Source organism: Bradysia coprophila, unplaced genomic scaffold (genome assembly GCF_014529535.1).
Source record: "Bradysia coprophila strain Holo2 unplaced genomic scaffold, BU_Bcop_v1 contig_197, whole genome shotgun sequence".
In the NCBI taxonomy this organism is placed as follows: domain Eukaryota; kingdom Metazoa; phylum Arthropoda; class Insecta; order Diptera; family Sciaridae; genus Bradysia; species Bradysia coprophila.
Genome location: NW_023503460.1, coordinates 325,819 through 349,126, shown reverse-complemented (window position 1 = coordinate 349,126; position 23,308 = coordinate 325,819). Strand labels below are relative to the sequence as shown.

Below are 23,308 nucleotides of genomic sequence, written 5' to 3'. Positions count from 1 at the left end.
TAACCATTAATTATACAATTTGCACGAAAGTTCAATGTTGCCCAGCATCTAAATATTTATGAATATAAATCCTTTCGGCCATTCATCTATCATCCCAAAAGCTACTTAAAATTATACATACATTGTAGTCCAACGTTACATTATAACAAAAGAAAACGTGTCATTTTGACGACCGTTATCCCCAGATAAAACATTTGTTCATTGTTCGTAGAGACACACACAAGAAGGAAGAAAGCTATGTGTCTTCGGTTATACATTCACATTTCGGGGTGAATGTGTTTTATCGTCTCAAACGGGTAGACATATTTTCAACACTTGATTCATAACACTTCAAACTGAAAGATTTTTTAAAACTCCCCGCTCAGAGAATGTTAAGTCACTCAAATGAATTCACTCAATCCGAATGGAATCATCTGTGTCGGCTAATGACTGGATGATGAATCCACAGAGCTCACAGAAATATGCCTCTTTTGCTCGCACACAAAATACATAAGATATTTCCAAGGCCTCTCTTTATAGAACAAAGTAACAAAAGAAAATGAAAAATCATCTTTCAGTATTTGAAGTTTGTTTAATAAAATCACTTGAATTAAACGATTTGGAATCAGAATAGATGATTGTCAATGTCGTTTGAGATGTCAAATGAGCTGTCATTTTCACAAAGCTAACCACAATGTTACAAAAATTTATATGTAGCTGTCATTGTTTGAGGTTAGCTTTGTGAAATTGACAACTCATTTGACACTATTTTGAGAGAAGAACAGTTATTTGACACTGATCTATTGGTGCATTGAAGTATGATATAGTAGTGGAATTCCGTTCATTTTATTTATACTGAGTATATCGCGTATATTCTGAGTATATCCAGTATAACGAGTATATCTTCGTATATTCCGTATATCGAGTATAAGTCACATGTGTTTGACAACCGCCTCATTTAGAAAAATGAATTTTTTACGCGACGGATTTCGATCAAACAACATGCCAGTGGGTAGCTTGTGATCTCAGGAGTCTGGCAAGGTAATTAGTTTTTCAATCGGACGAATATCGGCTGAGCGATAAGACTTTGGAAAATCTTTGTTTTTGTATGTGATCGGCACATGATTTCATAGTCTTATCGCTCAGCCGATATTAGTCCGATTGAAGAACTAATTACCTTGCCAGACTCCTGAGATCACAAGCTACACACTTCATTTTTCTAAATGAGGCGGTTATTAGAGGTGTGCGGGCCGATGTTTTTTTGAAGCCCGTCCAGCCCGAAGCCCGGTCCGAAATTCGAGCGGCCCGCACATCTCTAGCGGTTATCAAACACATGCGACTTATACTCGATATACGGAATATACGAAGATATACTCGTTATACTGGATATACTCAGTATAAATAAAATGAACGGAATTCCCCTAGTGTTTTCGATTTCACACATAAAATGTCGCAAATGGACAGCAAGTATACCTACAAATTCAACCAACTAAATTCTAAAAAATCGATTTTCTCTTGGTAAAGGTAAATTAGATTCATTAGGAATATTTTTGGGACAACGACATTTGTTTCCGTACCTTCTAAGGATATTTCAGACATCATCAATACAATCAATTGACTTACAAACAAATTTTTTATTTATTTTTTATCGATGGAGAACCTAATTATAAGACACTTTGTCTCGTATCATATGCCAAAAAAAAGTTACAACTTTTTGTACAAATCATTTTAAAAGTCACTAAAAACACGAAAATTCGAGCAGAAATACAGTATGTCATCAAAAAATTTTGTATTTCGATTCGAATTTTCGTGTTTTTAGTGACTTTCAAAATGATTTATAAAAAAAGTTTTAACTAACTTTTTTTGGCATATGATACGAGACAAAGTGTCTTATAATTAGGTTCTCCATCGATAAAAAATAAAAAAAAAATTGTTTGAATATTACCGTAGCAAGAGAGGACAGTTGCTATTCAGATCTACTCAATTTAACTGCTCAATTTCAGTCCTCGTCTTAAAAGAAACAGGTTTTGAAATACCCGCCGAATTTCTTCTTTCTTTCTTTCATTTAGTGATTTTTCAGTGGTTGGACTAAGCCTAACCCGTCCTTTACTTCTATATACTCAGTGAAGAGTATAACCTGAAGTGAATCACAGCGAGCTGGCGTTCCCCTTATTCATCACACAGCTGAAATGCCTATCTAAATGAAGCTAAAAACAAAATAAAATAAAATAAATTAGAAACAAACAGAGTTTAAACGATGTGTATTGTCACACTCAACCTACGGCCTACTTGTATAAATAACTATTTTATCCCCCCAATGACAAAATGTTTTCCATATCAATGAATGTCTGTCAATCAATCAATAATTGTCCATTTGGGAGCAAAATATATTTTTCTTCATTCCGTTCACGTTATTCTCGATATTGAAAAATATGTAATCAATTTGTGCCATTTGGAATTCGGGTCAATTCAATATTTCGCGTTATTTTCAAACAAACATCGAGGGAATGATTGACAATAAAGAATTTTAATATTTTAAACAATTAGATAAATATTTTTCGCAGAAGATTTGTTTGCCTGTTAGTTTTTGATACATTTTCTACAATAAAATCATCAATCATCAACTTAACTGGATCAATTACTTTGCTTTAATTTTAGAGTCAATCAAACCGACACTGTGTAAATATGTAAAACATTCAATATCTTTAAATTCAAATGAATTAATTTTTCGATGACGTAAAATCAGCTATAGCTCACTGCACCCCCTGGAATTGAGTCATTACTCAATCTCAACATTACTCAACATTTTTTACGATTTAAAAAAAATATTTTTGATTATTAGCGACGATTAGGAATCGCTAGTAGCGACCGCAATTTTTGCTTCTTTAGCGAATTAAACTAGCGTCGCTGAAAAAATGTCGTTAGCGACCGTTACCTTGAAAATAGTCATTGCTACAAGAGTGCCTTATGTGTGACAAATGATAAAAGTTCCGGGCGTAGCCGAGGTTCGAAAAAACATCAATTAATAAATTTTCCAAAATGGTAGCACGGGAAGAAGGTGATTGTGACCCGGAGTTGCGAAATGGAATGAAATAGTTTTATAGTAGAGATCAAAGGATGTTTTTAGTAGCTGCCTGCAATTGAAAAGTACACCGCAGTAGAAGTTGCCGGGGTCATATACAAGAAATGCAACAGTTCATCTTCTTCTTCTTCTTCTTTTTCAGCCTGTTTCTATCCACTGCTGGATGTAGGCCTCTCCAACTTCTTTCCATTTCGTACGATCCATTGCCATTTGCTGCCAGTTTGTACCTGCAATATTCTTAATTCCGTTTGTCCATCTCTCTGGTGGTCTACCTATAGCTCGTCTTTTATATGGTCGCCAGTTCATGATCTTTTTGGTCCAACGTTCGTCTGTCCTTCTTGCAATATGTCCCGCCCAGCTCCATTTCAGAGATGCTATTCTTTCCATGACATCAACGACCCTGGTTTGTTGTCGAATCCATTGATTCGTCATTCTGTCTTTGAGTGTTATTCCGAGCATACTCCGTTCCATGGCTCTTTGTGTCACTCTCAATTTATCTTCGGATGCTTTTGTTAAAGTTAACGTTTCCGCTCCATAAGTGAGCACTGGAAGGACACAAGTGTCGAAAACTTTGCGTTTCAGACTATTATTCATTTTGCTTTTGAAAATTAGTCTGAGTTTTCCGAACGCTGCCCATGCAAGACCAATCCTACGTCTTATTTCTGCAGTTTGGTTGTCCAGACCTAACTTCAGTTTATGTCCTAGATATACATAGCTGTCGACTCGTTCAATGACAGTGTCACCAATTTTGATTTCTCTATCGTCCCCGATGTTGGTCATGACTTTTGTTTTCGATAAGTTCATCTTGAGGCCAACTTTGCTCGCCTCTTCACTTAACTGCTGTAGCATAAGCTGAGCCTGACCTAGATTCGCTGCTATCGGTACAATGTCATCAGCGAAGCGGAGATTGCTCAGGTACTCTCCATTTATCTTTATTCCCATTTTACTCCAGTTTAACTTCCTAAAAATACTCTGCAGAATCGCCGTGAATAATTTCGGTGAAATGGTGTCACCCTGCCTTACACCTCGGCCAATTCTGAATTTCTCCGTGCTCTTATGAAGTTTTATACATGAAGTAGCATTTTTGTACACATATCGAATTGTGTTGGAGTACCTTGAGTCTAACAGTTCATCTACCAAGGGATTAAATTTAGTTCTTCGATCAATTTTCTCAGGAACTGTTCATATAATGGTCATGGAAATGTGTGTTGGACCTTTTTCATCAATATAGTTTGATAGACAGGTTCTGAGACGGTTGACATTCGCATTCGGCAACGTTTACAAGCGGAAAAGTTGTTGTTCAAAGTATAACAGGCGTTCTACGACACCTACATATCCGAATAGATTTGAAAACTCACCTTGGAAAATACAGTCGAACGACTTCACCCTCATTGCCTTGTATCAGATAGCTGCATGACGTATTCGGTGGATACCAATGGGCAATGCTCAAAAATATTCCCTCCGATCCATTTGATTCCCTCAACGCGTCCGAACTCAACAACCAATCGCATGCACCAGATTTCACACCAGCTGTGTCGACATGGCCTGGCCAATTTCCAACATTAAAATGAAACCCTGTATTCAACAGAGGTCCAGCTGGCGATGACATAAATTCAACAAACATGTACTGTGAAGTGCCTATAAAAGAAAACATATTTATTTTTAAATCACAATGAGCAAAGACATTTTTCTTCCTGTAGTACCAAAACCGTCACATTCACTCACCAAATTTAGTACCGAAAGAGCAACATTCTCCCCTACTATTTTCTCTCAATTTTCATTCCCGCTTATGTCATTTTCGATCCTATCTTTATTCTTTCCCAAATGTGTCAAGTTGTTGTATGTACGCGAATGTAATGTTTTTAGTGTTTTGTGACAATGCATTCATAAGGATTGCTTTCAGCATTCATACGGACTGCTTTCGGCATTCATTCGGATGTCTTTCGGCATTCCTACAGATTGCTTATTTTTCGACATTTGTGAGAATACATGCACACGGAACGGACTTCTTTAGGCATTCATACGGATTACTTTCGGCATTAATATGGAATGCTTTTGCACCGGTATGTTGTTCAGTTTTGTTGTTATGTTTTGTTCGGAATGTGACTTTGGTACTCCAGGAAGAAAAATAGTATACAAACCACGGATCAAAAAGGTGTGTTTTAGACCCAGGTGGTGAAAACGTCCTTAGTCTCCGCTCCGCTTTGCGTCGCTCCATCCCTGGACGTTTTCACCACCTGGGTCTAAAACACACCTTTTTGATCCTTGGTATGTAACATACTATTTTATGTGGTATTTTAATGTTTGTGTTGGCGGACAATAAACCGAAAATAAATATGAAAAACAATGAATTACCAATAATGCTAAACGGAAATTTGCCCACACCACAAAATTTTCCAATAAGTGGTGCATGGTCATCCCGTCCATCGTACACAGCCAACCAGTCATACGGGCAGTGTTCAGTACCAGAGCCGATTTCACGCATTGGACAAGTCATGATATTTTCGCATCTGTGGAAACGAAAAACAACAACAGCCATAAAACATGACACAATACAACACCGAATTTGCGTTGCTCCACTTAATATTTTATGCTAATAAAGAAAGCTTCATAAGAGCTCATTTATTTTCATACATTGCTAACAGGATATGCATAGTGAGTCTGTTCACTCATTTTTTTACAGTAGACCCAACATCCGCCATGAGTTGAAGCGATGTATTGTGGTCGTTCGTGTGGTTACGAAAATCGCACATCCACCGTTTTAGCGGCATTAACACTCAGCTGAAATTAGAGTCTACATTTGGGCGTTTCATATTTTATTTTCGCTGATATCCCTTTACAAAAATCATTTTTGAAATTTATTGGACGACAAAAACCATCACAAATCTGCCGTAATTTGCATAAGAAACAACACTTTTATCGGAACAAAAGAATTTCCATCGTTCTGAAAAAACTTAAGTTTCTCATGTGAGTTACAGCAGAAAAGTGTTAGCTTTCAATAAAAATTAGAGTTCCTTGTGACGTCTGACCGACAGCAGTTTACGCAAATTTAGGCGAACGGTTGACTTTTTTCAGAACTGTTTAAACTGCTGCAACCGAATCTATTTTTAAAACGAGCCATCAGATCAGTCGGAGCGTTTGCTGCGACTGAGCCCCGTACAAACCCGTATATCTATTGCGTACGTGACCCTAGTGCGTCTGTCACCCTACTTTGACCGTAAGCCTATTGCGCCGGTTAATGTAGTTAAAGTAAAATTATTATGAAATGTGTACATCTTAGAAATTGCGCATAGCGCAATTACGAAGCCCCGTACGACGTTCCTTTCAAATGAAACAAAAATTTCAAATCGCCCTAAAATTTTAATTTATTGAGTATAAATACACATAGGGATTCAAATTTGTGTGCCCGACGGAGGAGGGCAGGGAGTGGGCTATGAAAATAGTCCCATCTTTGACTGAACTATGGGCGGATCCCAAAGTAAAAGCAGTGGACTGTGGCAAACTGCCGAAGCTAGTGAGAGCTACAGTCACCTTTAATAACCCAGCACCGGATTCTCTGGAGTTTTTCGAGGACGTGGATTTGAAAAACGAATCTATCGATACCAACGAGTGGAGGGTTTACGGTAAGCGAAAGATTCAGGGTAACAAGACAGTGTTCTTCATTGGCATAGACGAAAAGGCTAAGGACGCTCTAAAAGCGATGGGGTTTCGACCGTATTTTGCGAACGGTCGCACTAAAATTAATGTGGACGATAAATAATGGAGAGAACGCATAAGGCTGTACATATTTTCAAAAATTCTGTCAATAAAGAAGTGCGATCAAGCAAAAGTTGGGCATTTTTCAATCTAGCAATCGTGAGAAGCGAAGGAGTGGAAATCGGTAAGGATATCTCGAAGTCAATTAACAGCGAGAATCAAAGAACACTACCGAAACGAGGAAGCATAAAGAATCGAGGTATAGAGAAAGACGAAGAGAGCAAGCAGCCAAGCAGCTTTATAAATTCATTATTCAGTCATAACAATTTAGCTTTGTGTGCAACATTAGATAAGGTAAGCAAAAGGATGATGAATTATTCTAAGTCAACATACAAGGTCAGTTTAAAGGTGGTTGGGTATGAAACAGAGAGACAAATTACAGCAAGTTTACATGGTTTTATGCAGTTAGGCTTATCAAACCGAACACTTTATGTTATGTCCAATGGATAGTGAAGACTTGGACTTCTATCAAATCAACTTGCATAAAGCGTACGGGCCGTCGAACGAATTAAACAATTTGTTAAGGAGTGCAAAAACGTTCATAGTATTTATACAAGAGCCAGTGGCTAGATCAGGTAGTATTAAGGGAATCAATAGAAGACATGGAAATTTAATTCATGCGAGCGGCAGAGGCAAGCCTAGGGCGGCAATATTTACCTCCAAAAACCTAGTTGTTCATCCATTATATCACCTCAGTACCTTAGACCAAGTGGTAGCACGGATCACGTTAAGAAAAAATGGCAAGTACAAGGATATCATTCTTTGCTCGAGCTATTTTCCGTATGATTCACTGGATGATCCACCGACACCTGAATTTGTCACAGTCGTGGAATATTGCAAAACCAACAAAATACCACTACTCACAGGAGTAGATTCTAATTTCTATCACTTTGCATGGGGTAGCACCAACATTAACGATAGGGGAGAAAAACTGCTGGATCACATCATATCAACAGAGCTGATGATTCTAAACGTAGGGAATGAACCTACTTTCATTAATAAATTACGGAAAGAAGTACTAGATATGACGCTCTGCTCTAGAGAATTATTCTCAACTATCTTTGCCTGGAAAGTTACAGAAGATATTCCCACATCAGACCATAGATGTATAAGATTTAAGATGAGCCTAGACCCTTTACCGCCATTATTATTTAGAAATCCGGCATCCACTAATTGGAATTACTTTACACACTTGATAGAAGAGAAGTTATGCAGCGAGATAGCAGAACCCCAGAACTCAGTTGACCTAGACAAATTAGCTGAAACTTTTCAAGATATTTTTATGGGAGCGTTCAACGAGGCGTGTCCTGCTAGGATGCACAAAGCTGGAAAATCAGTTCCCTATTACTCATCGGAAGACAGGAAACAAAGGAAAAAAGTTAGGAAGCTATTCAACATCTGCAAAAAATCGGGAAATTGGGCATGAAGAACTAAAGATCTACAACAAAAATCTTAGACTAAGGAGCAGAACCGGATGGAAAAACCACTGTAGCGAAATTAGTGGCATACACGATTCGGCAAAGATGTTCAAAATCTTATCCAAAGACCCGGCTCATTCTGTAGGATCATTACTGTTACCATCAGGCGACCACACCAAAGATCAAAAAGAAACATACGAGCACCTTCTGAACGTCCACTTCCCTGACTGTAGGACCGTTGATAATCCTAATTCGGGACATATGCCGCTTTCAGACACTAGTATACGAATTGATAATAATCTGATTGATGAGATCATCAATGACGAAAAAATACTATGGTCCGTAAACTCGTTCAAGCCATTTAAGTCACCTGGGTTAGACGGTATTGTGCCAGCCGCGCTTCAGCGTTCTATCCATGCTACGTAAAACTACCTCAGTAAAATTTTTAAGGCCTCACTCAAACTACAGCACATACCTAAATGCTGGAGAGGAGTCAAGGTCGTCTTCATAATAAAGCCAGGAAAAACCAATTATGCGTTAGCCGAAAATTACAGACCGATTAGTCTAACTTCATTTATGCTTAAAACTCTTGAGAAAATAATTGACCGGTACCTCAGGGATGTACCACTCAAACTGATCAAGATTCATGACAAGCAACACGCCTACCAATGTGGCAAGTCCACGGAGAATGCACTGCACAACATAGTCAGCAATATTGAACTCTCACTGGCAGACGGTGAATTTGCACTAGGATGTTTCATTGATGTTTCTGGGGCATTCAATAACGTCAAGTATGAAGCCATAAAGAAAGCATGTCAAAGACATAACATCGACCCCGGATTAGTCGGGTGGATAGTATCCATGCTAATGAGCAGACTGGTTATAGTTCAATTCGGCTCGACTACACTTACGGCTATTGTGTCTAAAGGCTGCCCCCAAGGTGGAGTACTTCCCCCTCTCTTATGGTGCCTAGTAATTAACGATATTATTAAAAAGCTTAACGACAACAACTTCCAAACGGAAGGTTTCTCTGATGACCTAGCCACACTTCTCAAAGGTAAATTCTTGAGTACCTTATGCGACCTTCTACAAACAGTTCTAGACATAGTTACGAATTGGTGTACGGAAAACGGCCTTAACGTCAACCCTAACAAAACTAATATGATACTGTTCACAAGGCGTAGAAATATAGAAGGACTCAAAATTCCACTGATAAATGGTATACCGATTAAACTGGTCAAAGAAGTGAAATATCTGGGTATTATCTTAGACAGTGGCATGTACTGGTTAGCGAACCTGAACTCGCGCCTAGAAAAAGCACTGATATCACTATGGCAATGCCGCAAAGCGTATGGAGCATCTTGGGGCCTTACACCTAAAGTAATGCATTGGATCTACACAACCGTCATCAGACCCATCGTAACATACGCTTTATTTCTGTGGAATCACAGATGTAACCTCAAACATATTCAAAAGAAATTAAATAAATTTCAAAGAACTGCATGCACAGCCATAACTGGGGCCTGGAGATCAACTCCAACAGCTGCACTGGAGGCAATGCTAAATTTACCTCCGCTGCATATCCATATTGCTAACGAAGCTATTACAACGCTAAATAGAATTGGTAAAGCACCAATCACGTCGACAGACCATACGAAAGTCTGGTTTAGTACGATATACAGGGAACCTGCATTAAGTATGCCATCAGATAACATAGTTAGAACGTTTAGATTTAACAAAAAGTTTAGTACGCAATTCCCTAACAGGGAAGAATGGATTGATGGGACGTTACCACCAAAACAAGGTTATGTATTTTACTCGGACGGCTCCCTTATATGCGAGTCAGCTGGCGCTGGATTATACTGTAAAGAACTGAATATTGAGCTAAGTTTACCACTAGGTTTACTATTCGTCTATATACTTGGCTGAAATCAGAGCAATTATAGAAGACTGTAAGGTAATTATAGAGGAAAGCATCAATAATGAAAATATTTCAATATGCTCCGACAGCCAGGGCGCTATCAAAGCAGTATCATCATTCACATTTACCTCAGCTCTTGCTCTAGAATGCTATGACATACTGAACCAAGTGAGCAGACGTAACATTGTGAACCTCATTTGGATACCGGGACACTCCAACATAGAGGGGAACGAGAGAGCGGATCAACTAGCAAAAATTGGAGCTCTTAGCACCCTGACGGGCCCGGAACCAGCAATGGGTGTCCCCAGGTCTTATGTAAAACAAAGAATAAACAAATTGAAAAAGCGTACGTTCACAGAATACTGGAAAAATGTACCTGGTTGTCGTCAAGCTAAAAATTGCATCCAAATTAGTATGAAAAACAGTAAGTATCTCATTAACATAAGCAGAACGAGACTCAAAAAATACACCGGAGTGATGACGGGACATTACGAATTTAACAAGTATCTCACAACTATCGGCAAACGCAGCGACCCTAGCTGTGATTTATGTGGGGAACACATAGATACGGCGGAACATTACCTCTGTAAGTGTCCTGCTTTCATAACCCAAAGAAGAAAGCATCTGGGCGGTTACACCATTGGGTATAACCAAATTAGAACATTGCAATCACATGACATCCTGAGCTACATTGCTAGCACAGGTAGATTCATCCAAACAGCAAATGTCTAATCTACACCTAGTTAGCACAATAGGCCCATTGGAGGCCTCAGTGCGCGTTACCTGTCCTGCTAGGACTAGTAACAACTAGCCTTAATAAAAAAAAAAAGTACCGGCCTTAGTCCGAGGACCCAAATTTAATTTTTTTCCAACTACATTCTATTCGTCCTTTTATTACCTTCCAAATAAAACAAAAATTACGAAAAACGGATGAAATTTGCTCGAGTTATATGTAAAATACACATAGGGTCTAGTAGCGGCTTAGTCCAAGGACCCATTTTTTTTTCAAAAACATTCTATTCGGCCTTCCATTACCTTCTAAATCAAACAAAAATTACGACAAACGGATGAAATTTACTCGAGTTGTATGTAAAATACACATAGGGCCCTAGTAGCGGCCTTAGTCCGAGGACCCAAATTAATTTTTTTTTCAACAACATTCTATTCGGCCTTTGATTACCTTCCAAATGAAACAAAAATTACGACAAACGGATGAAATTTACTCGATATGTATGTAAAATACATATAGGGCACTAGTAGCGGCCTTAGTCCGAGGACCCAAATTTAATTTTTTTTTCAACAACATTCTATTCGGCCTTCGATTACCTTCCAAATGAAACAAAAATTACGACAAACGGATGAATTTTACTCGTATGTAAAATACACATAGGGCCCTAGTAGCATTTCACTTCTAAGGCCCTAACTCACGGTCCACTCACCCGATTTGGATTGGTATTGACAATACCTATCATTTGTCATGTCATTTACATTTCCATCGTTTGTTTTGCCATAAATATCACCAAAAGACCTTAAATCACTTAGGTGGCCCTAACTCACGAAGGGCCGACCCGAATATGCCCATCTTCGAACTTAGCCTCACTATTTCGACTATCTTTCAGGGAAAAAAAAATTTGAAATCGGATTTGATTTACTCAAGATATCGACGTGACGGACAGACGGACAGACAAAATTTTTATTGCGGATTCGTCATCTATGAACATAGGCAAACACTTTGCCCTTACCGTCTGCTTCGAATTTCATCAATTACACACGGCATCGTAATCCTATAAGCCCCTTTGTACTTCGTAAGGGGCTAAAAAGAGGATCAATGTAGAAAATATCGGCGAAAATAATAAAAAAACAGTATTTATTCAATTCTGTACGTCGGAGGCTTTTCAACAAAGCATCCATATCTCTTAAGGACGAACTATATGCTTCCTTCATTTCCTACTATCGGCAGTTTTTCGAAATTCACTTATGAACAGCCTCTCAGAGATCTGAAAACAACAAACAGAACCAAACGAGCGACAATATCTGAAACGATTTCAGCTTTCATAACTGGGAGTTGCGGGAAACGTTAAAACTTAACAAAAATCAAGAACGATATTCGTACGATTTCAAATAAGATAAAATTTACCTGATTGTATTACTTAGTTTTGTAACTTCCATTTCAAATTTAACGAAAAATTGCATTCAATGATTTTAAACGAATATTTGGTGGAATGCTCTAACTTCTTCTCCTTCTTACTATGACGATTAGGGAGGTGCGGGAATTTGGTAAAAAGTAAACTTTCGCAGTAAGATTGTAATTGATGGGAAAAATTTAATAATCAGCTTGTGGAGTCGATCATTTGAAAACAGAAAATAATGGGTGCCCATTTTCAATCATTAGTTCCGTGAGGTTGGCAATTGCATGAAAAACCGACGGATGTTTTTTAAGACCATGTCGGTACCGGTGCTTGAGAATATTAAATTGTTTCATGCGTTTGTTGACGGTTTCATGTCTTGCCATTATAGTACCATGGTCCTGAGCATTTCGTGCCGTCTTTTGAATGAAGTAAATGGCATCATTATACCCCTTGTCTGCCACTGTCAGCTCTCCAGGATTGACAGACGAAGTGTAAGCCTCACGTGCCAGTTTCAGGTCAGGGTATTGTCCACATGGATACCCGCCGCACAGTGTTCCAAAACGTTACTGCCACATTCATAAATCTATTTTTGACATCAGTACGTCACTTTGCGACTTCTTTATGTACCGAATTACCCTACAGTAACAGTAGACTTTCGAAAAACCAAGAAAAATTTTTGTTGGTTTTTTGGGTTTTGGAGCCCATTTTCCCCGTGAGGGGATTGTAAATTTTCCTTGTTAAATATAAAAATCCTGAGGACGTTGCAACTTGCATTGAGACACCTCAAGCATACTCCTTATGGTATTTTCTATGTTCCCGAACCTATCCGCTCACCAATCGCTGTAAAACAGATCTTATTCCACATTTTCATCAATAACCAAAAAAATTCAAAAAAGCCTCATGAAATAAAATCGTTGTCTCTAACATTTCTGCAGTAGTAAGTGAAGGCGAGAGGCAGAGGAACATAGAAAATACCATAAGAAGTGTGCTTGAGGTGTCTCAATGCAAGTTGCAACGTCCTTAAGATTTTTATAATTAACAAGGAAAATTTACAATCCCCTCACGGGGAAAATGGGCTCCAAAACCCAAAAAACCAAGAAATTTTTTTCTTGTTTTTTCGAAAGTTTACTGTTACTGTAGGGTAATTCGGTACATAAAGGGGTCGCAAAGTGACGTATTGATGTCAAAAATAGATTTATGAATGTGGCAGTAACGTTTTGGAACACTGTGCGCCGTGCGTCCACACCATTCCCCCCGTACGAATATTCAATCCGATTTCGTACCGCAATCCGGGTCCTCGAAATTTATGGCTAAACCATTTGGGACTAAATGGAGTAGGTTCCTCGATTGGAAAATCGACGCCATCAAGCGAACATAAACATGTTTGTCCATCGACCGCCTCGTCGAACCGTTTTTCCCAAAAAATCTGGTAAATATGCGTAGAAGTGAAGCATTTTATACATTATACTAGAGCGAAATGAAATTATGTGCCGCTTACAACATCCATATCCGCCAGCAGCTTAACGAGTCTCCGAAGGAAATACCAAAATTTTTCCCGTTTCGTCACCCACGAAATTTTAGTCAAAATAATTTTTTTATGAGAGTACATAGTAGAACATGCTTCCTACTGAGTTTCTACATTGATCCTCTCTTTGGTTCCGAAGATAAAGTGAAAAAAAAGTCATTTTACTTGGGGTGTTTTCCTAGTTTTGTGAATATTTCGGCAAAAATGCAGTGTACGGAAACAGCTAGTATTTTGAGGGGGGGGGGAGGTTAGGAGAAGGTCAACTGTGAACAAAACAAAAAAAATGGGCGGAAATCCCTCCCTGAGGGGTAAGGGCATCTCAAAAATTCTTGTTTTTTTTTCAATAATCTAGTGGTGAAATGTGTGTGTTTTTTTTTAAATAAATCGAACCGTCAGCCACCGCCAGTTCGTAAAAGGGTGAATTTCACAGTTTGTTTTGTACTGACAGTGGCTAGAGGTTCTATTTTATGGACTGACGGTGATTGACTGTTAGATTTTATGGACTGACGGTATTGACGGTTCGATTTTATGGACTGACGGTATTGACGGTTCAATTTTATGGACTGACGATGGCTGGCGGTTCTATTTTTTGGACTGACGGTGATTGACTGTTAGATTTTATGGATTGACGGTGATTGACGGTTCGATTTTATGGACTGACGGTGGCTGGCGGTTTTATTTTTTGGACTGACGGCGATTGACTGTTAGATTTTATGGAGTGACGGTAATTGACGGTTCTATTTTTTGGACTGAATGTGATTGACTGTTAGATTTTATGGATTGACGGTTCAATTTTATGTACTGACTGCGGCTGGCGGTTCTATTTTTTGGACTGACGGCGATTGACGGTTCCATTTTATGGACTGACTGTGGCTGGCTTTTTGGAGTACGGTGATTGACTCGTAGATTTTATGGAGTGACGGTTCTATTTTTTGAACTGACTGTGATTGACTGTTGGATTTTATGGATTGACGGTGATTGACGGTTCGATTTTATGGCCTGACTGTGGCTGGCGGTTCTATTTTTTGGACTGACGGTGATTGACTGTTAGATTTTATGGATTGACGGTGATTGACGGTTCGATTTTATGGACTGACGGTGGCTGGCGGTTTTATTTTTTGGACTGACGGCGATTGACTGTTAGATTTTATGGAGTGACGGTAATTGACGGTTCTATTTTTTGGACTGAATGTGATTGACTGTTAGATTTTATGGATTGACGGTTCAATTTTATGTACTGACTGCGGCTGGCGGTTCTATTTTTTGGACTGACGGCGATTGACGGTTCCATTTTATGGACTGACTGTGGCTGGCTTTTCGGACTACGGTGATTGACTGTTAGATTTTATGGAGTGACGGTTCTATTTTTTGAACTGACTGTGATTGACTGTTGGATTTTATGGATTGACAGTGATTGACGGTTCGATTTTATGGCCTGATTGTGGCTGGCGGTTCTATTTTTTGGACTGACGGTGATTGACTGTTAGATTTTATGGACTGACGGTATTGACGGTTCGATATTATGGACTGACGGTGGCTGGCGGTTTTATTTTTTGGACTGACGGTGATTGTCTGTTAGATTTTATGGAGTGCCGGTAATTGACGGTTCTATTTTTTGGACTGAATGTGATTGACTGTTAGATTTTATGGAGTAACGGTTCGATTGTATGTACTGACTGTGGCTGGCGGTTCTTTTTTTTTGGACTGACGGTGATTGACGGTTCGATTTTATGGACTCACTGTGGCTGGCTTTTTGGACTACGGTGATTGACTGTTAGACTTTATGGAGTGACGGTAATTGACGGTTCTATTTTTTGGACTGACTGTGATTGACTGTCAGATTTTATGGATTGATGGTTATTGACGGTTCGATTTTATGGACTGACTGTGGCTCGCGGTTCTATTTTTTGGACTGACGATGATTGACTGTTAGATTTTTTGTAATGGGGTTGGATAGTTTGGATATTATGTTTCAGTTTTTTTAGTTTTTTCTGATTTTTTAGTTTTTCCAGTTTTTTTGTTCTCTTCAGTTTTAGTTTCTTTTCTTAGTTATTATTAGTTTTTAGTTATATTTTTAGCGACGTTTTTTAATTTTTCTTAGTTTTTTTAATTTTTTTAAATTCATTTATAGTTTGATTTATGTTTTTTTTTTGTTTAGTTGATTATGTTGATATTTACAATTTTTCTGTTATATATATATACATATATATTCAGTTATATGTTGATTTTGAGGTATCTTTTACACTCGACTATCTTTAGTCATCGAAATCACTATCTTCTGCTTCCTCTTCACCTTCTACTTCATCTTCATCTTCCACTTCGTCTTCCACTTCCTCTCCATCTTCCACTTCCTCTTCATCTGACATTTCGCCTTCAACTTCCATTTCACCTTCATTTTCCACTTCTATGGTTCGAGTTTTTGGAATTGTTATGGACACATTCGTTATACCAGGATTTGGTAATCGAATTTCGTTGTATTGTGCATAGCCGAGATACCAGATAACTGTCATTACATGGCTGCAGCATCCAACTGTACGAGAACCAGTCTCGCAAGTACAAAAGTATTCTGCAATTGCATTTCTTCCGGACTTACATTTATCAACAAGTACAAAAATGTGGTGATGCTTTGTACTACGGAATCGTGATTTCATGTATGCTTTTACAAGCATTGGATCGGTAACCTTTATGCCGAACTTGGCATAGTCCAACGCTGGATATCGACGATTGGGTTCGAATTTATGTACCAGAAATATGCCATCTTTTTGATGCTGTGCGTAATATGAAACTGCGTTTTTGATTTGATAAGGCCCAAGACTCACCAAATACAAATCCTCTGAAGTAAGCTTCGGAAATTGGAGTTCAAGATTATTATCCTCGTTATCGAGAAGGGTATAATTAATCTCGATGTACGCGACTTTAACCTTCGATAAATTGTGATGACTGACAACATCTTTCAGTAAATTCGGAGTGTGCATTCGAGATTTCATTAAAACAGCCATATCTTCATATTTCTTATCAGTTAAGATAGGCTTATGAAATAAATTCAGCAGAGCAAATGCGATGAGGAGAGTGTCGTAGTCGCGTTCTAACGTTGAATTATGAGCTGGCAAAGCGAACATTTTGAATTTCTTTTTTAAGCGCCCGAACAATTGTTCGTTCGCCCAGCGGACTTTGGTCACAAATCTTGCTTTGTTCGCTTCGATTGTGTCTCGCTGGCCGGTACCAGGAATATATGCATTGATTCCTTTATCTTTGAGCGAATCCACAGCATCTCGAAAGCCATTGTCAAGAATCGCAACATCATTTTCCTGCAGAGCTTTCAATGGTTCTTCGAACCGGACCAAGCAGTCTTTCAAAATGACAGCATCATTATGGGTCGCATCATATGGGCCTAATACATATAAAGCATACCCATCTGGAGCACAACCCACCATAGGTTTCATAAGAGGCATTTTCTTTTGCTCGCTCCAAAGTTGTTTTTGACCAGCAAAGTTTTTAGACTTTTGAACGAGTCTGTAAGTGGCGTCGAAAAGAACAATACCGTTTTCATCACCAACATCGAATAAAGCTTTTGCTATCGGAGTATTATGGTTAAGTAATAGATTTCGATCACCGTTGTTAACAAATCGAGGAGTAAAGTTCTCGATCAAATCGCTTCGAGCTTTATTCATGTGACTGGCGATCGTTCTATCAGAACATCCGAACAAAAAAGACATTTGCTCGTTGGATAGCGACGTTCGCATTTTGCACAAAAGCACTGCGACGTGCTTCGCCTCACATGATTTAGTGAATGTGCAAATTGTTTCGAATTGCTGCTTATCAAAAGCAAACCATGCCTTAAAATCTTCATCGGTGATCGCGTTCAAGTTGTCTATATTGAAAATGTGCTCGTTTCGCGAATTTTGATAGTATTCAAACATTAAGTCGCTGATATGTTTCTGATCGTCAGCTGGCACCTCGCGACTTATTTGCTTTACGAGTGACCAGTAATTATTGAGAGCGACATGATCAGCACACATTTGAGCACTAGGCTTGACGAGGAACTTATAGTTCATCAACAGCAATGCACGAATTTTACGCGGCACAGAAACCAGGTTTCCTGATTTCTTGCATCCGAACGTGCAGGATGTGTGGCAGTTCAAACCTTTTCGATAAATGGTCAAGTCTGGCTCATTCAGATCGACAGAAACAACAGTGTTTTTGTGCGACAAATCATAGCAAGATTTGCACATCTTGCTAGAGACTGGAATTTCAGAAATCGGGTCCAATTTTCGTTTTTTCATGTTGAATGTCTGCCGTAAATTGTTTACAGCTACTATCGAAAACGAACAAGCGTTATAAAACTTGCTGTCTTTAGACCGTTTTTGGTCAAAACAGCCCAAACAATGTACAGGCATTAAAAAAAACTGTTGAGGACAATAACTTTAAAAAAAAATAGTTAAAACGTTAAAATGTTGCTTGCGCAAAAGATGATTTGAGAATGACCTTATCCGAATGTTCTAGATACTACATTGCTTGGCGAAAATACGAGTGTGTTTGTCTGACGAAGTGTTTTGATTGGCTACCTCGCATCACACCATATCGAATAATAGCTATTATACAGAATTGTTTGTTATGTTAACAGAAAGTATTTCGATGTTCGATTTTGAAGATCTAGAATACCGTAAACATATCAATACGAATCTAGAACAACAAATCATACATTAAAGGCTTTATTATAAAAGAAACCTCGTAATAATATAGCAACATTTTATCTCGGCTCATGAAGAATAAAGTATTTGTTATCGGAGTATTATGGCTAAGTAATAAAAGCTAAGAAAAAGAAACAGTCACACATTATTTAGTCTATGTGCAAATTGTTCCGAATTGTTCCTAAAGAACTTTTTTTTTATTTTATTTTTTTGGCTTCCGCTTGTGCGATATATTACAAGCACATGAGGGAATGCATAAAACGAATTTTTAATTGAGAAATGATCAGAACAAGGTAACGAAGATATAACAAAAAAGATGCAATTTTAGAGCCTAAAACAATGGCGCAGTAACTGACTACAGTTATACAAAATAGCTTTATCAAAAAACATAATTTTAACCAAAATGTTATGTTATGTATGTACATCTAACTAAACCGAAGTCGAGGCTTGAAATAGTATGTTACGTCACTGTTTGTAAATATTTTTGTGGCAAGTATGAGGTCACACTAGCCAAAACAAGCATTTACAAAGAATGACATAACACATTTGACATGCTAGCATCCGGTAGGCACTTTCACTGCCAGAATTTGTCGCTCATTTCCCACGTCATTTAGGAAAAACGTTGTTCCTAACTTATGCTAAAATGTTTTTTAGCGAATTCGATTCCAGCACTTGCCTCCGGTTAGAGCTGGAAACCTTCATTCGCTAAAAAAACATTTTAGCATGCGTTAGGAAAATAACTATTACTGTAATTTTTATCACGCCAATCTTTTTGATTACCCTTTCAATAGAATATCGTACACACACTTTACAATTCAAATTAAAAAACAACTCGTAAGTCTGTTTGTTGTTGATAATCCTTTTAGAATTATTTCCCGTATATGGTAATATACTATAATCTTAAACGGACAGCCGCTGAGGCGAAGAGAATTATCAACAACAAATCATCACGAGTTGGTTTTTCAATCAAAAAGATTGTAGTGGTAAAAATAATTTTTGTCGCTTCTTTAATTTAGTCGGCTGTACTGTCTACATTGAGAGTAAAATAGTATTCTTGAATTAAGTTATTATTTCCTATTTTGAATTACTGTCTTCAGTTACTGCGCCGTTGGTGTTGGCTCTAAAATTGCAGCTTTTTTGGTAACATCTTCGTGACCGCATATACTGAAGAGTTCTCGGTCGATTTTCTTGAAATAATTACTAGAATCACTCCAGACTCTCGTAAAAATACATTTTACATAATAAGCTTTCATTTTTGAAGAAATGTAATCGAAATTTATGGGGTGCAGAGACGGGAAGACTCCTCGGTCACTCTTTGAGTCTCCGAAGGAAATACCAAAATTTTTCCCGTTTCGTCACCCACGAAATTTTAGTCAAAATAATTTTTTTATGAGAGTACATAGTAGAACATGCTTCCTACTGAGTTTCTACATTGATCCTCTCTTTGGTTCCGAAGATAAAGTGAAAAAAAAGTCATTTTACTTGGGGTGTTTTCCTAGTTTTGTGAATATTTCGGCAAAAATGCAGTGTACGGAAACAGCTAGTATTTTGAGGGGGGGGGAGGTTAGGAGAAGGTCAACTGTGAACAAAACAAAAAAAATGGGCGGAAATCCCTCCCTGAGGGGTAAGGGCATCTCAAAAATTCTTGTTTTTTTTCAATAATCTAGTGGTGAAATGTGTGTGTTTTTTTTTAAATAAATCGAACCGTCAGCCACCGCCAGTTCGTAAAAGGGTGAATTTCACAGTTTGTTTTGTACTGACAGTGGCTAGAGGTTCTATTTTATGGACTGACGGTGATTGACTGTTAGATTTTATGGACTGACGGTATTGACGGTTCGATTTTATGGACTGACGGTATTGACGGTTCAATTTTATGGACTGACGATGGCTGGCGGTTCTATTTTTTGGACTGACGGTGATTGACTGTTAGATTTTATGGATTGACGGTGATTGACGGTTCGATTTTATGGACTGACGGTGGCTGGCGGTTTTATTTTTTGGACTGACGGCGATTGACTGTTAGATTTTATGGAGTGACGGTAATTGACGGTTCTATTTTTTGGACTGAATGTGATTGACTGTTAGATTTTATGGATTGACGGTTCAATTTTATGTACTGACTGCGGCTGGCGGTTCTATTTTTTGGACTGACGGCGATTGACGGTTCCATTTTATGGACTGACTGTGGCTGGCTTTTTGGAGTACGGTGATTGACTCGTAGATTTTATGGAGTGACGGTTCTATTTTTTGAACTGACTGTGATTGACTGTTGGATTTTATGGATTGACGGTGATTGACGGTTCGATTTTATGGCCTGACTGTGGCTGGCGGTTCTATTTTTTGGACTGACGGTGATTGACTGTTAGATTTTATGGATTGACGGTGATTGACGGTTCGATTTTATGGACTGACGGTGGCTGGCGGTTTTATTTTTTGGACTGACGGCGATTGACTGTTAGATTTTATGGAGTGACGGTAATTGACGGTTCTATTTTTTGGACTGAATGTGATTGACTGTTAGATTTTATGGATTGACGGTTCAATTTTATGTACTGACTGCGGCTGGCGGTTCTATTTTTTGGACTGACGGCGATTGACGGTTCCATTTTATGGACTGACTGTGGCTGGCTTTTCGGACTACGGTGATTGACTGTTAGATTTTATGGAGTGACGGTTCTATTTTTTGAACTGACTGTGATTGACTGTTGGATTTTATGGATTGACAGTGATTGACGGTTCGATTTTATGGCCTGATTGTGGCTGGCGGTTCTATTTTTTGGACTGACGGTGATTGACTGTTAGATTTTATGGACTGACGGTATTGACGGTTCGATATTATGGACTGACGGTGGCTGGCGGTTTTATTTTTTGGACTGACGGTGATTGTCTGTTAGATTTTATGGAGTGCCGGTAATTGACGGTTCTATTTTTTGGACTGAATGTGATTGACTGTTAGATTTTATGGAGTAACGGTTCGATTGTATGTACTGACTGTGGCTGGCGGTTCTTTTTTTTTGGACTGACGGTGATTGACGGTTCGATTTTATGGACTCACTGTGGCTGGCTTTTTGGACTACGGTGATTGACTGTTAGACTTTATGGAGTGACGGTAATTGACGGTTCTATTTTTTGGACTGACTGTGATTGACTGTCAGATTTTATGGATTGATGGTTATTGACGGTTCGATTTTATGGACTGACTGTGGCTCGCGGTTCTATTTTTTGGACTGACGATGATTGACTGTTAGATTTTTTGTAATGGGGTTGGATAGTTTGGATATTATGTTTCAGTTTTTTTAGTTTTTTCTGATTTTTTAGTTTTTCCAGTTTTTTTGTTCTCTTCAGTTTTAGTTTCTTTTCTTAGTTATTATTAGTTTTTAGTTATATTTTTAGCGACGTTTTTTAATTTTTCTTAGTTTTTTTTAATTTTTTAAATTCATTTATAGTTTGATTTATGTTTTTTTTTGTTTAGTTGATTATGTTGATATTTACAATTTTTCTGTTATATATATATACATATATATTCAGTTATATGTTGATTTTGAGGTATCTTTTACACTCGACTATCTTTAGTCATCGAAATCACTATCTTCTGCTTCCTCTTCACCTTCTACTTCATCTTCATCTTCCACTTCGTCTTCCACTTCCTCTCCATCTTCCACTTCCTCTTCATCTGACATTTCGCCTTCAACTTCCATTTCACCTTCATTTTCCACTTCTATGGTTCGAGTTTTTGGAATTGTTATGGACACATTCGTTATACCAGGATTTGGTAATCGAATTTCGTTGTATTGTGCATAGCCGAGATACCAGATAACTGTCATTACATGGCTGCAGCATCCAACTGTACGAGAACCAGTCTCGCAAGTACAAAAGTATTCTGCAATTGCATTTCTTCCGGACTTACATTTATCAACAAGTACAAAAATGTGGTGATGCTTTGTACTACGGAATCGTGATTTCATGTATGCTTTTACAAGCATTGGATCGGTAACCTTTATGCCGAACTTGGCATAGTCCAACGCTGGATATCGACGATTGGGTTCGAATTTATGTACCAGAAATATGCCATCTTTTTGATGCTGTGCGTAATATGAAACTGCGTTTTTGATTTGATAAGGCCCAAGACTCACCAAATACAAATCCTCTGAAGTAAGCTTCGGAAATTGGAGTTCAAGATTATTATCCTCGTTATCGAGAAGGGTATAATTAATCTCGATGTACGCGACTTTAACCTTCGATAAATTGTGATGACTGACAACATCTTTCAGTAAATTCGGAGTGTGCATTCGAGATTTCATTAAAACAGCCATATCTTCATATTTCTTATCAGTTAAGATAGGCTTATGAAATAAATTCAGCAGAGCAAATGCGATGAGGAGAGTGTCGTAGTCGCGTTCTAACGTTGAATTATGAGCTGGCAAAGCGAACATTTTGAATTTCTTTTTTAAGCGCCCCAACAATTGTTCGTTCGCCCAGCGGACTTTGGTCACAAATCTTGCTTTGTTCGCTTCGATTGTGTCTCGCTGGCCGGTACCAGGAATATATGCATTGATTCCTTTATCTTTGAGCGAATCCACAGCATCTCGAAAGCCATTGTCAAGAATCGCAACATCATTTTCCTGCAGAGCTTTCAATGGTTCTTCGAACCGGACCAAGCAGTCTTTCAAAATGACAGCATCATTATGGGTCGCATCATATGGGCCTAATACATATAAAGCATACCCATCTGGAGCACAACCCACCATAGGTTTCATAAGAGGCATTTTCTTTTGCTCGCTCCAAAGTTGTTTTTGACCAGCAAAGT

At 38.3% G+C, this 23,308-nt stretch overlaps 1 protein-coding gene across 2 annotated transcripts in view; it reads right to left on the bottom strand.

The window, feature by feature from the left end:
• LOC119075295 overlaps positions 1–23,308 on the bottom strand; it is a 303,810-nt gene that overhangs the window by 20,655 nt on the left and 259,847 nt on the right. For both annotated transcript variants that reach the window (XM_037181706.1, XM_037181707.1), the window contains 2 exons: positions 5,417–5,571; positions 4,420–4,699 (listed from right to left, as the gene is read on the bottom strand). In XM_037181706.1, the coding sequence (XP_037037601.1) occupies positions 4,420–4,699; positions 5,417–5,571 (435 nt within the window). The remainder of the gene's footprint in view (positions 1–4,419; positions 4,700–5,416; positions 5,572–23,308) is intronic.